Source organism: Rhodnius prolixus, unplaced genomic scaffold, assembly GCF_049639745.1.
Source record: "Rhodnius prolixus isolate KJV_2025 unplaced genomic scaffold, Rpr scaffold_8, whole genome shotgun sequence".
NCBI lineage: Eukaryota > Metazoa > Arthropoda > Insecta > Hemiptera > Reduviidae > Rhodnius > Rhodnius prolixus.
The window spans coordinates 36,718,684-36,737,639 of record NW_027411593.1 but is presented as its reverse complement, the minus strand read 5'-3'; the positions used below and the strand labels follow the sequence as shown (position 1 = coordinate 36,737,639).

At 34.8% G+C, this 18,956-nt stretch overlaps 1 protein-coding gene across 4 annotated transcripts in view; it reads right to left on the bottom strand.

The window, feature by feature from the left end:
* SKIP (Shal K[+] channel interacting protein) overlaps positions 1 to 18,956 on the bottom strand; it is a 352,744-nt gene that overhangs the window by 35,405 nt on the left and 298,383 nt on the right. For 3 of the 4 annotated variants that reach the window (XM_074122723.1, XM_074122720.1, XM_074122721.1), the window contains exon 2: positions 14,905 to 15,228. In XM_074122723.1, the coding sequence (XP_073978824.1) occupies positions 14,905 to 15,228 (324 nt within the window). Of the gene's footprint in view, positions 1 to 14,904; positions 15,229 to 16,878; positions 17,233 to 18,956 lie in introns of all 4 variants that reach the window. The other variant, XM_074122722.1, reaches the window with a different exon arrangement.

Sequence of the window (18,956 nt, the reverse complement as noted above, 5' to 3'; positions counted from 1 at the left end):
TAATTCGTGATTTATAAATAAGGAAGTGCTGGCCTTAATGCGAAGATAACCAGCTCATTATCTAATTTTTGGACTCTTGTAAGAACTAAAAGATTACCGATAACAAAAGCTGGGCCCAATAAAAAAATAGATAAATAATTATAAAGGATTTTCGCCAAATCAATTCAAATTCAGGCAATAATGATTGAAATATGAAATTCCTTCACTAAAAATATGTAGTATAATATAGTACATACAATACTGGGCCCATTAATTAGTGACTGCATAAAAAATTGTACTGCATTTTTTTTTAAATTGAAGGCGCATAAACATTTGAAATTATTGGCATTTTAAAAACAGTGTCCATCACAGTACAATGAGATAAGAGAAAACCTGGCGGCCATTTGAATTAGAACCCAAGATTTCCGCGTTGGCATCCAATATACGCTAACAACTGAGCTGGTCTTAGGTCCTTACGTACTGCAATGATTAAATTTTTGATAAAAAGATATTATCTAGCTCTGCTAACTTAATGTTACCATTTATTTCTACTTAATAAACTTTATTTTTTAATAAAAGAATACTACAAAGGGCAAGTTTGGTCCTCAAAAGATATTGCCGAGAGTTATGGTCTGTTTGATGTGGTCATTATCTGTAGCTGAAAGAGGAAAATCTAAGAGAAAGGCAACTCTCCATGAAACGAAGCATGATCAACATAAAGAAAACAAATTAAGAAGGAAGGAGACCTTGGAAATGGATTATTCAATTATACAATCCATAAGCGGAAATCAGTTTATATAGTCCACTGGATGCGAATAACCGAAGAAAGGTGGTCGCGTTCGCGGTGTCGATGTGGATGCACACCCTACACTATAATATGAAAAAGTGTTAGAATTAAAGGGATTTCTTTCGTCGAGCAGTAAGGCAGACATGATTGGAGAAGGAAATGGTAAGAAGTCACAGCAGACTCTTCTTGCCTTTGGGATCAGACCTTAGGGGCCGCCTATAGAAAAAGAAAACCTTTTTGCGAGAGTAAAACATTCATGAAATCTATGTAAATCATCCGATAAAGAAATCCCTCAAAATGGAATCTCAATTTTACAACACCTGCTGTAGAATTAGAAAGTACAATCATCTCTTTACAACTCGAAGAGTTAGAAAAACATTTTAGACATCAATAAATTCAGAATCTGTTCAAAAAAAAGCTGGAGGTTACGAATAAAAGTGCAATTTATATATGCAAGCACTTTTCAATAATGAAAGCATTAAAAGAGTTTTTGGTGTGGCGAATCACCGCAGGCCAACTTCACCATGTTTAGCGCAACATATAGGTTAATATTCACATTATCAAGTTGTGCATATTTAAAGTGGAAGTAAACTAATAACGGCTGACCGGGTTGCTTCCTGTTGCAAGGGTCTCTCCTCAGGGTATAACCGTCTGATGGTACGTGGTTGTACTTCATGTGCTGTACGCAAGAGGCATCTCCTCCAAGAGGAAGGAAAACAAAATGCCACACGTCTTTTATTTATATATTCATAAATTATTAAGAAAAGCATTACAGGTCCTTCTAAAAGTACCAGGTTCTCTTTTTAGGAAAAACCTTACCACCCGTGGTTCTTTTCCTTTTCTTTCTTTTTTTTTTTTTAATAAAGCGACCACAAGCTCTTCTTCTAGACAAGGAAAAGAATAACACCTGGCTCTGTTGAAGATTTCCCTCTAACCCAAAACTACGAGCACGGTGGGTTACATGAAATGGGATGTAGGGAAGATTTCAACTGGCACGGCAAGCTGCTAAAGTTACCCGGTGCAGATAGAATATGCATTATCTATGTCAGATGGCCCTTCACCAGTCGAACAGTTGAAAGATACTCTGGAAACTGGAGAAGTACTACTACGGCCTCCAGTGTTGTTGAAGATGGTAAGAGTGAACGCGAGGAGAGTATTGGAAATACTGAGGTTGAATTTATGTTTGGGTAATGGAGCCGGCGATAGGAGAACTCCGGCTGCCACGATGCCCAACTGCTGTGAGCTCCCTTACCACATCCATCCTGAGCCTCCTCTCTTCGACGTACTGCCCTTCATATATACACTCTCCTCGCTTTTATACACAAATATATAAACAGAGGGAAAATGGAAAATTAAAGAGCGGAAGAAATATAGACATAAAACAGTGGAAATGTATATGTATTAACCACCTGAAATTCCTAAAAAACATACTGCAGAAGGGGTGTTGGGTGCTCGTGATATAAAATTCGTTCCCTTTTTTGATAACTACATTAATAATAAAAACACACAGTGGCCAATCCTAATTAAGTATGAATTAATATTCAAATCTGGCCATACATTCCCCAAAATAAATATGAGGGAATAGTGTATATTTATTTTAAAAGCAGACAACATTAATAAATTGAAACGTGCAAAACTTTGTAATGATTTTCGTAAAATTACGTCAATAAAATAAACTTTGGGTTTTTTTTTGTCCATATTACTATTATTCATCCAAATTTTGGTGGCTGTGCCTTTAAGAAGACCAAGTGACAATTTCGTTGTAGGAAAACTGCGCAGGAGCCGGAAAGCTAGAAAACAGATGGTCCCGCAACGCTATCCGAAGAAAAACAACAACACAAACCATGCCTATGAGTGAAATCCATATCCCGGTTTTGAACTTAAAAAAAAAATAACCTCAAATTAACTCTTCCACCATTAACCTATTACGGCAAAGAGACCTCACACCTGACACAATGTATGTCGCAGGTGATTTCCTAGGGTCATGGATTGAAGCTGTTAAAGCGGTGCGAGAAGAACAATGTACCCAGGATGCTCCTAGGTTACACACTCTACGATAAGAGAATTGGTTCCTCTTAAGGTTTGGTTAGAGAATGAGAAGGAGCTTGGAAGAGATCTTATGGCTAAAAATACTCTAGGTTCAAGAAGAGTGTAGAAATATTTATCTGGAAAAAAAGTATCATTCACAGAAGTCCGGTTATCCGTCCCACAAAGTTAACGAAGCTCAGGAAATTCAATTTGTCCCAAAAAAAAATTGGTAAGGCTTTTTCCTTCTAATTCCCGAAAAAAGCTTCACAATGAATCGGAAAAAGGCCCGAATCTTGCAAAACAATTGATTAAAAGGCTAATTTAGTTAGCAAAGAAACAAGTGGTCTTATAACAAGTGAGAAATGTGTTTGCATAATTCTATTAAACGCTGCGAATCCCACAGTTTTAGTCTAACAAAAAGTAATATCATCTCTAAAAAAATAAAAAAGCTTTCCACATAATATTCTGTGCAACTTCTTTTTTTAATTATCATAAAGAGGTTTTCAAGGTTCTTTGCTCCCAGAATGAGCAAAAATACTAAGCAGCAATAGGCGGTAGAGGATTTTGTTGATTGGAGCTAGCAAAAGTGAACAGCATGTTTGTTTGCTCTAAATCAGGGGTTCCCACCAAACTACGGCCCGCGGGCCACATACGGCCCCCTGAGGACATTTATCCGGCCCTCGCCGCACTTCTGGAAGGGGCAAATCTCTTTCATTGGTGGTCAGTGAGAGGAGCGCTATATGTGGCGGTGCCGCAAAGCGCTGCGTCGCTCATGTAGTTACAGTACTACTTCTGGTGACGAGGGCCGCACGCGACACGGCTCCGAAAAATAACAGCCAGAAGTAGGAAGAAAGGCAAAGCACACTATAACTAAACCGGACATTGACCGTCTCATTAGCCAAAAGCAGGACCCCATAGTTTGGTGATTTAAATTTACTTGTTCTTTAAGTTAAATATGTTATCTGTTCCCGTTTTATTTTATTTTGTTTTACTTTAAAATAGTTTTTTTTTTATAGTCCGGCCCTCCAACGGTCTGAGGGGACAGTGAACTGGCCCCCTGGGTAAAAAGTTTAGGGACCCCTGCTCTAAATCAAGCACAGCACCTACCCATAGTCACCTCAGATAAGAAAATTTTCAGCTAATTTATCTTTATTAAACTATAGGACAAATAAATAAACTGAGATTGTCTCCAAATGAATATAAATCCAGAATTATTTCGCAGGAAAAAAGACAAAACAAAATGAAATGAAAGCTGGAGAAAGAGAGAGAAATAAGGGTCTACACGGCCCGGAAATAAATCAAACAAAATACGTTTTGCCAGAGATAAGTACCCAGCATCAGCAGCTCCCACCTATTTACAGCCTAGGCATTATTTTAGCACCTGATGAAGACAAAATGCCTATATTAAAATTTCATACTGCTAAAATTTACTTCAAGCAATAAATTGGGTTGCCCTTTTTTTACTTTTTTAATATAGCTGGTTTCCAAATATAATACCGAGGGTCTAATATTACTAAATCATAAGAAAAAAAAAGAGTACAACTATTTTTTTTAAAATGGAAGAACAGCGCCGCTGATTATTGTTTTTCTTTAACTAAGACAAAGAAATAGAAGGTCTATATGTAATAATAATTCAGCAAAAGTATTCAAGTAAATAAATATTTATCTACTTTTTAGCTCAGGTTATTTTTATTCTGAACCATTTATAATTTAATGAACGCTTTATATAATGGCTAAAACTAGAGAAGACTTAAAATATTTTTTTCCCCTTGACAGCTAGCAACCCTCTTTTCAACACCTCAGGCAGCTTTCGTATAAATTGTTTGTGCCATGTGTGTACATGGAAAAATCGATATGTATTCATTCTAATTTAAATTCTACGTGCATCTCAGATCTTCCCTTTTTTTTTGTCAGAAGTTATGAAACGTTAGAGTAACTTTATGGTAATATATATATATATTTAAAAAAAAAAAAAAGTTTTACACGATACATACATGCTACTTTTCAGCTGAAGGCACACACAATTTTTTTTTTGCAGACATTTATAAACTTTCAAACTGAAAGAAAATTTTATCTATAAAAAGTCACGATTTTCATTCAGGAAAACCGTTTTAGTTAAAATGTGATAAATTACCAGGATGTAACAAAAAGGCTACAATTTAAAAAATGAAAAAGAAAAAATTTTTATCCTCAACCGTACTTTGTGCACTGATCATTTTCGAGATTTACCAGAAGTTTCTTATTAAAAAACTTTTCTTATTCTTTTTCCAGAGACCGAGGGATATAAAGAGGAGCCGAAGTGGAGGATATGACAAGAGTAAAAGAGCGATTTTATTTTCTTCAGAGACAAATATCCTATAAGTTCAATTTTAAGACCCTCAACCTGAAAATTAATTAAGTAAAAAATCTAACTTTAATGAAATTAGCAACATTTTTTTTTTTTTAAATTTGTTTTGTAATTTACAATCTGTATAAACATATACAATAAGTAAATAGGAGGTGAGAACTGGTGCGGGAGGAGAGCAGCAGGAGAGAAGCTACCCAGCGGTAGCACTTTCTATAGGAGAGAAGAGAATGTGAGGAGGAGAATATGAGTGGGAGAGAGGAGAGATTTAGTTCTTCAGACCACAAGGAAGTCGCGGGGCCACTGGCGATTCAGTCGGCGCGGATTATTAGGGATGTCAGAGGAGGCGAGAGACAGTACAAGAGGATTAGAGCTTGTCGAGAGAGTAGTGTGGAATTTTTGGTATTTAGTCTTGGCGAGTTGGTCTATGAAGGGAATGTTCAGGTCGTTGTGAAGAGTGAGGTTAGTCACCGTAGAAAGGAGCGCCAGCTATCTGTCGGCAGTAGTTTTGATTGAAATGTCTGTACTGTCCGTATGTTTGTAGGTTTGGCTGAACCCCACAGCTCTAGTCCGTAAGTCCACATAGGTTTGAGAATAGTACTGTATATTAAGCGTTTGAGTTCAATGGGCAATTTAGAGCGTCGTCCAAGTAGCCTGTAAAGCAGTTTCGCACGTGACATTAGCAACATAAACGCAAAAAAAGATTTATTAATATTTTTCGTAAATTATGTAATGATTTCTTTACAGTTTAATTTTTGTATTATCCCATTATTAATAAAACTGTTTATTGTACATATTTTATTTTCACATTGTCTTTCATACTTGTTACTGTAAGGGGCAGGTGTTAGTCTAGTGGTCAAGAGCGAGAGGCTTTGAAAGTAGATCTCCAGTTCGAATCCCGCGTATGACTACTTTTTATTTAATGCAGCGACAAAAACCAAGAAAAAAACGGACAAATTAATTGCCTGACAAACCTAATCATAACATTGCTAAGCTTGTCCATTAGCCAAAGATAAATATACATTGGAAAAACAGTGAAAATTTACATACATTTTAGCAAATTAATTGCATTAAGTGCGAGCTCGCTGGCCAATACTGATTGAAACAGCAAAATTTACACAAAATACAAATAATTAAATTATAATTTAATTTAACTCATTATCTCTGAATGTTTACTTTAAATAATTATAAAATGGATTTTTTAAATGGGGGTGTTGTGTGTTTTATGGATTAATGATGGATTCCAATAATAAAGAGCATTTGAACTATAAGTAATGCATGAAAAGCAGGTTACTCTTCTGTACGGCATATTGGTTGCAGAATCAGATGGAAAGCTATGAACCAAAAAGTAATTTTTAAACTTTCAAATCACATTAGATGAAGTTGGCAAGTAATAGAGTTTTACCCAAGTGGTATATACAGGGTGTCCAAAGCTACATGGATAATGACTTTTTCTCGGAAAAATTAGTAAAAAAAATGTAAATACTTTTTTTCCTAGAAATAAGTACCAAAAACGATTGGCTAATCTCATTGGCGAACGTGATATGTGAGTAGGCGTACTTAGCTGATGACGTAGTGTCACCGTAAGCCACTCCCTCCACCAATAAAAGCACAGTTATCCAGTACATAAAATGGTGCTCTTTCACTTTCATTCAATGATTTAGATTTTACTTTCTTTTACTTCAGGTAAATATTTCGTTAACTTTTTTGATTCTGCATTACATTAGAAGTATGAAACTGGTAATATAATGTTGAAACCATGTTTATTTTGGAAATTTTTAAGATATCAATTTTTATTGCATTAATCGATAATTTATCAAATACCTATGAGGGAAAAAATGTTAAAAAAAATGTAAATACTTTCTTTCCTAGAAATAAGTACCAAAAACGTTTGGCTAATCTCATTGGCGAACGTGAAGTAGGCGTACTTAGCTGATGACGTAGTCTCACCGTAAGCCACTCCCTCCACCAATAAAAAAGCACAGTTATCCAGTACATAAAATGGTGCTCTTTCACTTTCATTCAATGATCTAGATTTTACTTTCTTTTACTTCAGGTAAATATTTCGTCAACTTTTTTGATTCTGCATTACATTAGAAGTATGAAACTGGTAATATAATGTTGAAACCATGTTTATTTTGGAAATTTTTAAGATATCAATTTTTATTGCATTAATCGATAATTTATCAAATACCTATGAGGGAAAAAATGTTAAAAAAAATGTAAATACTTTTTTTCCTAGAAATAAGTACCAAAAACGTTTGGCTAATCTCATTGGCGAACGTGAAGTAGGCGTACTTAGCTGATGACGTAGTCTCACCGTAAGCCACTCCCTCCACCAATAAAAGCACAGTTATCCAGTACATAAAATGGTGCTCTTTCACTTTCATTCAATGATCTAGATTTTACTTTCTTTTACTTCAGGTAAATATTTCGTCAACTTTTTTGATTCTGCATTACATTAGAAGTATGAAACTGGTAATATAATGTTGAAACCATGTTTATTTTGGAAATTTTTAAGATATCAATTTTTATTGCATTAATCGATAATTTATCAAATACCTATGAGGGAAAAAATGTTAAAAAAAATGTAAATACTTTTTTTCCTAGAAATAAGTACCAAAAACGTTTGGCTAATCTCATTGGCGAACGTGAAGTAGGCGTACTTAGCTGATGACGTAGTCTCACCGTAAGCCACTCCCTCCACCAATAAAAGCACAGTTATCCAGTACATAAAATGGTGCTCTTTCACTTTCATTCAATGATCTAGATTTTACTTTCTTTTACTTCAGGTAAATATTTCGTCAACTTTTTTGATTCTGCATTACATTAGAAGTATGAAACTGGTAATATAATGTTGAAACCATGTTTATTTTGGAAATTTTTAAGATATCAATTTTTATTGCATTAATCGATAATTTATCAAATACCTATGAGGGAAAAAATGTTAAAAAAAATGTAAATACTTTCTTTCCTAGAAATAAGTACCAAAAACGTTTGGCTAATCTCATTGGCGAACGTGAAGTAGGCGTACTTAGCTGATGACGTAGTGTCACCGTAAGCCACTCCCTCCACCAATAAAAGCACAGTTATCCAGTACATAAAATGGTGCTCTTTCACTTTCATTCAATGATCTAGATTTTACTTTCTTTTACTTCAGGAAAATATTTCTTCAACTTTGTTGATTCTGCACTACATTAGAAGCTTGAAACCGGAAATATAATGTTCAAAACATGTTTATTTAGGACATTTTTGCGATATCAATTTTTATTGCATTATTCAATAATTTATCAAATACCTATGGGGGAAAAATTAGTAAAAAAAAAATGTATATAGTATTTTTCAGTATAGCAGAATCGCTCCCCCGTGTCGATGTGTCATCAGGCACGTAAAGAGATTTCTCGATAGGCAATTTGATGGGTGATATCGACTCGGATATCATCATCAGAAGACGATGAATTAGTCTGTTATAGAGACTTTTGACTTCCACTTTGTTTCTGCTATACAAATGAGTCCACAAGTTTAAAGAATGGCCAGAAACATAGTGGAAATCACCTTCTATATACCAAACCAACGAATCAACCTCTGATTATTACAGATAAATCCAGAACCAGTCAAAAAATAAACGAGATTAACTGATGCTGACCTTTTTTTTACGCAGAGATATAACTAAAACCTCCTAAGACTTAAGTCAGAGAATCATTAGGACTTTTTAACTGATACATTAGCCATCGTAAAGACCATCAACACATAGAATGGCTAGCATTAGCTGGTGGAATAGCGATTGGAATATCGTCAGTAACTTTTAGATGTGACACATTGTGCCGAGGGCTATGATCTTTTCGATTTCCTTTTGGGTAAAGGATTTAGTGAAAAAAAAGGAACTTATATTTTCTTTCTTTCTAGAGAGAGAGAGGAAGACAGAACGAGAGAACAATTTCCAGAAACATGTTCCTCCACAATTTCTTTCCTTTTTTCGAATACGGAAAACGAATTACCAGTGTAATTTCGAAAGCCTTCCCACCATTTGTAAAATTATATTCACTATAACTTGACATAAAAAAGATAATGTGATGTTTACTGTACATTAGTGTTAAGGTTACATAAAAAAAATATTTATGAACGTGTGTGTTTGATGTTTAATAAATGAAGGTGGTATGTAATAAATATGCTAATGGGCTAGAAATACTTTAGATATCCGATATGAGACCTAAAACACTGTTCTCAATGTTAACCCTTCTCAGCGCCCATTATACACGATAAAAAAGCCTCCATCACTTCTGGGGAAAAAGGAGAAGAGCCCCTTTAGATAACTAACAACCCTTCCAATGAGAATGTAATCTTAGCTAATTTAAAAATGCTAACTTCCTTTTATCTGTTACGCCGACTTATCATCTAATACAAAGAGACCAATCAAAATAATGTAATGAAGGATTTGACTTTTAATGTTTAAGTTATTCTTTTCTGCTCTGTATTACTTCCTTACTGTTTCGCTTAGTGAAAATAGTAACAACAGTTCAGGGTGGAAATGTGGACCTTAAATGAACATAAATAAATTTCTATTTCTAGAGTAACAACGACGCATAAGGACAGGATAGAGTTAGAAATAGCATCTTTCGGTAACAATGCAAACCCAAGGCAGTGCTGGAAGAATATTAAGGATAAGAAACTGTTGCATGCTGACAAGAAGCACCAATACTTTCTTCAAGAGAGCCTTAGGGAAGGGATTATCTAATTGGTTACCAAGCGGAGTACCCGGCTTCAAACCCAGCAGCTGGCTCTTACATTTGCTCTTCCTAAGAGTGAGTTTCTACAGCTCACTATCTGATGATGGACTGTGTTGTCTGTAACGAGAAAAAAAAAAATCTTCCCAGAAATGGGCAGTTTACGCCCATCCTTAAAAGAAAAAGAAAAACAAGTGAGTCTTGGATTATAAACTGTGCTAGCAAAAGAAGAAGAGGCTCAGTAATACGCGAAGTAAAGGCACTTAAAGGAATGCAAGGGTACAAAAAAAAAAAAAAAAAATACCTTGGGCAAACGGACGGGATTTAGTGCAGGGCAGGAACGAATGGACCAATCCTAATCCCCTAGGGACAGGAGAGGAGGTCAAGCAAGAGTCTGATGCCGGGTAAGAAAGCTGAAGGCAGCGATTTTTGAGGTAAATCAAAATTTCTTTCGGAAAACCTCGGGAAAAAACGCTCTCAGGGAAAAGCGATGAGAATTTTCTCTTCATTTCTACATAATGCTTAACTGTATTATTATTATTTTTTAATGTAGATACTACCTAAAAGAGTGACCTAAAAGATATAGATGCGTCGATGATGGGCTGGTTATGATACCAAAATCAACTCGCCATTTACTTGCAACGTCCAAGTTCTATTGGGGCTCGTTTAGGACAAAAGCAGTTGCAAATGTAGAAAATATTCAAAAAGATCATTATTAAAATGTTCAATGCAAACTGTTAGTGAGTAAATATGAAGAGAATTATGAGAGGATTAGAACCTAAAATCTTAAATAATAATAAGGGGTGAATAAAACAAAAATTACAGAATTTAGAAATACCAAAAACTTTAAAACCCCTAGCACAAACGTCAAATGTTTTTCAAATACCACATTAAATTGAAAATATTCAATTAGCCAGAGTTTGCCAGCGACTTCATTAGAGCCAAATAGTTTCAAAGTCAAGATCTCCACAGACCCACTATGAGTGTGTGAAATGGATTAGACGTTTCTGAATCTATTTTATATGCATTATAATCGCAATACTTCAAAGTAAAAAGAAAAGCATGTTGGATATATTCGATAAAATGAATAAAATTCTTAAAATATTAAAATAAAAACTGTTATCACATTAGATGGAAACAAAACTCGAATCATGTAAGCTCGTTTGCAAACAAGGACATAACCACCTAACAATAACGGGATGATAATGGATAAAAAAGGCAAAAATAGAACAAGGGAAAAGACAGGAAAGAAGATGACTAAGAGTTTGGCGTAATGGTGGTGGTGGCAAAACGATTGGATATTATTAGATAGAGAACAGGAAATAGCCACCACTTCTAGAAAGGGGTGAAACTGCCTATTTACGAGAAGTACCACGACCCAGCCCTTTTAAACAGGGCAAAGCCTAGAGTTCAATGTGAGTGAAGGCATGACCTGTTGCACAAGTTAGTACAACTGTACTTCAGGATACTGATGCCAGCAGACATCCCTCTGGCACGGTATCATGGTAATGTAGCACCGCTAACAGGTGAACACCATTACATTTACACTGTTACCAACAAAATTATCCTTTCTTTTCACTGGAACAAAGGGGGAAGAAATCATGTTTATTATAATGAAAATGATTGAGACAACTTTCAGGGAATCTTTCTTTTGACACTTTTCTAGGATAATTGGCTAATGGAAATAAATATTGATTATTTTCAATAGGAGGGAGAAAAAGGCTGAAAATTATGTGTTGCTAAATAGAGGCCTTCGAAACATAATTTCCATGAAAATGCAAAAGGATAAGAGTGAATAAAAAAAAAAAAAATTAAAAGTAAAATACATACAAAACTTTCTTTGATCCTGTTTTAGGGATGAGGGATTTTTTAGAACATAATAAATTCCAAGTCCGTCAATTCATTATAGGCCTCATCTTCTCCCAAAATAATGTCTGGATCCTCAAAATATTTCTTAATTAAGGAGAACTGTACTTGCATTATATTTATTCCAAAAATTTAGGAAAGAATTTAATAAATTTTACAATATATTGAGTTCACAATTAAACGAGGAAAAAGATTTTTTTTAAACGCTACTTTACTAAGAGATTTTATTTTTATTAAAGGATGCTGACAACAGCTGGAAGGCGAAACTCCTATAAGACTTAGGGTACGTTTACAACGGAGCTGTGAGTATAGATGATAGCAGAGATGATAACTGATAAGAGTAAAATATAATCGCTGATTAGTGTGCACAACAGAGCTGTGATACATGCAACATGTCCGAGAAGTGAAGAAGAGTTTTTATGTTCAGCAGCAACAAAAAAGGTATATTTTAAAGAAAAAACGCTTTAGAAAATATCATGTACATACCATAAATAAAAAACGAAGTACTTTGGGCGAATTTCACTATTTATATAAGGAACTTAGAAATTATCCGGATCGTTTTTTTGAATATGTGAGGATGGGTCCACCCACATTCGACTATATTTTAGAAAAAATAAGGTCAAAATTAAGAAAACTTTGGAAAAATTGTCATGGAAATCCTATAACCATAGAAGAAAAACTAGTGATTACTCTTAGGTTAGTAATGATTTTATTGAAAAAAAAACAAAAACAAATAAATACACATGAAAATAAATGTAAGCACGATTTAAAAAACAAAATATTGTTTAAAAGTAAATAATAAAAAATAATGAGTAAAGACAGCACTAAATAATTTTTCGACGTCCATTTTGAAGCTCCGATACTGGAGTTCAGCTAGCAGAAAAATGAAAAATTCAATTCTATCATCTATGCTCGTTTATAGCAGCGAGTATGAGTCACTAGTCGAAGCTTCGTTGTGCACGATCACATAAGAATGTACTAGGTTATTCTATAAGCGCTGATGCATCACTGCTATCATCTCCGCTATCATCTATGCTCACAGCTCCGTTGTGAACGTACCCTTAGCTTCTCAGAATCAACTCAGTTTGATATAACGAATCGTTAATATTGAAAATCTATGACAGCGATAAAACAAAATCTACAAATACTTGAAATCATGTATTAATAAGCTTCGTGTATTAAATGTTTATTTATCACAATAAATTTTGTAATAACTTTGTTTATTTAAAATCTTAATAAATGTAAACATTTATCAACAGAATTGATAAAATTAATGAATACATTATCACATAAATAAACAAAATATAATAATTAAAATTTGGCACGCACAAAATTTGGAGGTTTAAATTGTAAGCAAAAAAAAAAACTATATGTATTTGCAGATGGTCTTTTATGTTTGCAAATTGTAACAGTTTTCAAAGATGCATTCTGTTTTATTATGTATTATAAAAACAGAATAATTAAGTTTAAAGCATTTTAAGTTTGGCAATCCCCTTTATATTGCTCTCATGGGTGCAACAATACAGAATCATGGTTACTTGTAAATCAAACAAACGTATGCTGCTAGGGGAAAGGGGAAAAACATAAAATAATAACTAGATTCTGCTGTTTGTTTTTATTCTCTGAAGACAAATTCATTTTAAGCCAGTTTAATTGTCTTATAAACTTTATATCTGCATGACAGAACAAATGCGGTTGGTTCTATTTTATTTAAGAAAACAAAAAACAGGACATTGCGACACCAAGTCCCCTATCTGGGATTCTACCTGAAGTAAACTAATCTGGAAACCTCACATTCGATTAAAAACCGAAATATTAAATGAATGATACACTCTTCTAAGGCAGTCTGCTTGGATCAAATTCTATGCGTACCCACGTAAAAAACTGACTGCTTCTACAAAATCTTCTACGACCTACAAGAACATAGGAGGAGCTGACCATTGGTTACCCGCCGAACCCCTGTACATCCAGCCCTTTGAATCCAAAATCCTTATTAATACATCTTTCTAATTTTCCAGTCATACCCACTATAAAAATCTTATTTCCGAGAATTAATCCGCTTATATTTCCTAAACTTCTACACAAATCTATGCAGTCCATACTCATTCAGGGTTGGTCCAGACTCTCTTCCCGATCTGACCAGCTTGTTTCACTTTCTCGTTACCCAAAATTCCCCAAATTATCTAGACCAGAAGAAATTCTTTTAATAGCTCTTGCAACCTTTATAATGCAAGAACAATATAATATCAATAAGGAAATGAAAACGAGAGTTCAGCGTCTTCAAGGTAGCCTTGCTATTTAAAGAGATTCAAACACCTTTTCTAGAGAGAAGGGAGTTGTGAGTCCGATCGGCCCGAAACAATACAAAAAAACAGTACAAATCTTAGCATGGAAAGCAGTGATTCACACTCCCAAATAATGCTTAATGTCAAAACAGCCTCCTTCCATCCCACCTGGGACAATCCAAGAGAATAAACTAATATACGAGTACAAACGAGATGAAAGTATAAACAGATATATCTATGTAAACTAATCTTCAGGAAACATATTAGATGGGCCCGACTCCAATTCTCCGCAGAAGTTAAAAATATAAGTTTTTACCACACTATCAGAAGATAGGGGTTGCGGTAGTTAAATGCGCCCAGAGTTTCTTTGGATTAATAAATAATTAATAATATTGGATACCAGATAAGAAACTCTTCAATCGATCATTTTCAAAAGACAAAGCCGACAACAATAACGTCCTTTTGTAATGCTTCCAAACCATTGGTCCCCATAATTAACTAACAATTCAACACAAAAGTGGAATCGATTTTACTTATACTTCGATTGAGCAAACAGTTGAAAGTACGACACCCTACACAGCCACTTAACTGGCTTTTTCAATGAACTCAAAAATTATTTAATTTAAAAAGATTTAGCACTTCCACAGTGCGTTAATCTCTTTAAATGATGGACATGATCCTAACTAATTTACGGCCTTCAGGCTATATACGTGGACTCTCGGCCTCAGGTAGTAACAGATGTTTATAGAGAGTGGCTAACGAAGACAAATCTACCTATTATTGCTGCGCTTTTACAAAATTATACATTAGCAACTACTAATGCAAGGCTGAGAATACTTTACCTTCCTCTAAAATTCGTGAATAAACAAACGTTTGCTGGAATAAACTTACCGAATACTTGCCAGGCACATAAATAGGCTGTGACAACGAGGTGACCAGACCATTGTGCCTAGCTAGAGTGCCCCCAGGTGGTCCTGGGGTACCTGGAACTGCCCCGCCAGTTTGTGTTGGTAAATGTTGTGGAGGTGCACCATTCTGCAGTACCGCAGTGGTAGCTGCTCCAGTCGTGTTGCTCAGTACTCTAAACCTCGGCGATAGTTCAGCCCATTCTCTTTGCCTTAATTCTTCTAAATGTCCAAGTACATCTGAATAATGTGTATTGAATAATTCAGCGTATCTTGAACCAAGTCCTTCTAAATAGCCTCGTTCTCCAGTCTGAAAAACAAAAAATTACGTAAGCAATTAATTATATTTTGATTTAGGATAAATTTTTGATAATTTGATCAAATATATTGAAGTTAGGCTTCTCTAGCAAGTGTCATCTCAGAGTGATTTAAGACATCAAGGAGCAAATATGTTGCACGAAATTCAGTCTTTGAAGAATATTTTATAACTTTGAGAATAGTAGCTAGAGATTAAGTCTAGCCCACCACCACATAGATAATTTTTACAAGCCATTATTTACCACTAATTGTTGTACTGCTATAAAGCTTAGCGCCACGGATTACTATCGAAACTTTGTGTAAAGCTAAAAAATAAAGTTCTGAACGAGACAAAATGGTAGATTTCAAGTAAAGTAGTTAATAACAGGAGCTTAAGGATGGACGAGATTCCAGGTTAACTGTTTCACTAGTGTGTGTGTGTGTGTGTATGTATGTAGGTGAATCTGGGTGTAATAAAGATGAGACGGACTGAGAAGTGTATTAGAAGGGGAAGAACACAGAGATATCCCGAGGATATACGTCTGGGAGTATACATAGACTACACTGAACGAGACTTGTTCCTACCTTTCCGTTAGTGGAACAAGGGTAGTCTGAGAGCGTGCCGACCTCATTACAAAACTGTGGCTTTGTTGCAAATTGAATTTTACCAAAACTGTAAATCACGATGCTGGAGTTAGACCATGAGAGATAGAGAGAGAGAGAGAGTCTGTGATACGAACAGAGAGGTATAGATGGGTATTTAGTAGGCTTTAAAACAGTTTGTTATATTACCAATACAAACTCTGACAAAGTTTTACAGTTTGTGTACACGTAACCACTAGTGGATTACCTAAAATTTTGGTACCATTGGGTAAACAAAAATCTTATTTTTAGTACATATAGGAGTTTTAATTGGTACCCAAAAGTAAGCAATCAAGCTTTCCAATTATTTTGTTAGTGAATTTTTGTCTAATCATCATTATAACTTGCCAAAATTCTCTCCTTCATCTCTATCTGATACTTTTAGATAACCTCACATTTGCTGGTTTGTTGAATTGGTAAATGCTAATAAGTTTTGAGAAGATAAATCCTCGTATTGGATCTTGCAAAAACTGGAATAATTGTCTTTTCCGTACAGTGAACATAAAATAAATCTTCAATTTCATAACAGACTGTACAAAGAGAGAATGAAGATCTCTTACCGATTTTTTTGTGTTAAAAATAGAAAGACACTTCAAACTGAGTGATCAGCTCTCAACCTACTTATTGCCCTGACGACGCTTTTGTAGGTAGAAGTGTCCTTAAAACTGTGATCTCCTTTGGTAACTTCTGTATTATTGTTTTATCGAAATTTCATTTGTTACTTTATTGCTGCAACCTGCTGTTGCTGCATTTGGTTATTTGCCATTTTGCATCGCTACTTTTTTGATTCTTTACAGCTGAAGACGCTAATCTAATCTCACTTCTACCATAAATCCATTACTGGTTCCCTCCTCCTTGCCAAACATGTCCATCCTTTCATCTGCTTTAACCTTACAATGACCTCTTACCAACAGAAACTGTACCGAGATCCTATACATAAATCTTGTGTACAGATACGAATGTACTTCTTCACACCTAAAGTATATTTTACTGTTTTTTTTTTTATAATTCTGTTCCCCACCTGTGCCAGCATAATATCTCTCATTCTCAGCTCCTCTTTCAAACCTTCTTCTCTAAGAAAGCCCACTTCCGAGAGGACTTTCTCGAGTTCTCGAGAGAACATTTTCTTCCTACCAAAAGCTCGTATTAAATTCACTTCTGAATTGCCTTAGAATCATTGCAATGCCATTTGCTTTATTGGTGTGCTCTTGAAAGGGGCTTTCACTTGCTTCTTCTTCGATGCATCCTTCAGTTTCTTCAAAACTTCGTCAGCATTTCGAATTGTTATATACCTCAGTTCTTTTCTTCTTAAAAGAGGTTCGTTTTCGTTCTCAAGATCTTCTCCTCTCCTTACTGGCATCCAAATACCTTGGCACTGAAAACAAAGATCGATTATACTCAAAGATCCATGATACCAAACCTTGTGAGCTAATAATTTCCAAGGCTAGAGTTTCAGGAAATTGAAAGTAATCTGTACATTCTTTCTATCAAAGTTTTACATGCCATCATTAATGGCAAATATTTAATTTGAATAATATAACCAAGTAGAAACTGGCATAGTGTCAGGTAAATAAGGCTGCAATTATTTACCTAAAGTTAAACAATGACCTCTGAATATTTATTCTCTCCGTTTAAAGTCACAATCAATAACTGTTCCCTTCAACATTTGAAATATTTATGCGCTAATCAATGTTCATTGTAGATTCCCGTTCAGTACGAATTATTACATCACACCCATCTTTAAAAAGGCAAAAAAAAGGGAATTTTCGAAATTTTAAGAAAATTAATTTTAAAAAAATGTTAATCAATAAAAATTATAGATTTCTCCAGCATTAATGATACATTAATTCAGATATATGGCAGCTAAAATCCTTGAAATAGTTGAATTTATTTTTAAGACTACATAATATTTTACCTTTATTGGTACTGCAAGCAGTACCTCAAAATTCGAAAGTGTTTTCAGTTTTATAGTCTTCGCAGACTCCCCGAAGAAGCTTTATCTAAAATTAATTACTTTATAATCAGTCAACAGGTTCAATAAAAACTTTTAGAGTAGTTTTGTAGACACAAAAAGTTGGTAACCTTTTCTATGAAGGCACACTTCGAATTTTCGTCAAATATGGTATTCTAGCAAAGTTTTTAATGTCTCTTAACAAAAAAAAGGGGATGATGATGAATCATGGATGGTACCACAAGGAAGCAGTCAAGCATTTTAGGAGGAAGGAGCTCGAAATCGTAGGTCTTGCGAAACCCAACCGGGTTTATGACTGAAATTGGCAATAGTCTTTCTTCTTTTTATTTTTCACTATTTACCCATATTACTTTTTTCCAGACTTTTCTTGAGCTGCATTTCATCCGCTTTTATATCTGCTGTTTAGGTACCACAAGGTAGCCGATCGATTAGAGGCGATGTCCCAAAAGCTAAGATGTATCGTGGTACTCTAGATTTGATTCTCGTAAAAGAGCCATAAATGGGAAAGTATGTTAGCTTTTTGCCCTAGCACTGACCAGTAGATGGACAAAAAACCAGCCAGAAAAAAATCGCATTACGTTACTTTTTACTGCCTATGTTACGGATTTCCTACTGCTGTAAATATTATACTTAATTTAGACTTATCACTTTATTTTGAAACTTATCCAGAAAGCATTTTTTCTTTCTGAGGGAAACTGAGGAGAAACGTTCCAGGAACAGTATTAAATTTAATGTGGTAAATTGCGATAAAATAAAGTAAGAGAGAAACGACTTTCACAGCAGAGGAAACGGAAATTACTAAAAATCCTAACGAAATACTTGGATAAAAATAAAAAAGAATTCCTTAGGGGTGGATATAAAATAGTGGGAGATGGAACAGAATTGGCAAAAGGCCGTAAATCGGAATAAGATTTTTGGTCAAGGGAAACACTTAAATTTCTAGCCATAAATAACCTGGAAAACACTGTGAGAAGTAGGTCTAGTAGTGTTTGGAAAGGAATCGGAGATGAAACAAGTAGGGGAAGGTAACATATGAAGGGTATAAGAAGGAACTCCAAAACGGCCCGCACACTTCAAAATTGTATCTTGTATTTATGAGGCAGTGGGGTGAGAGAGGGGGTGTTGGC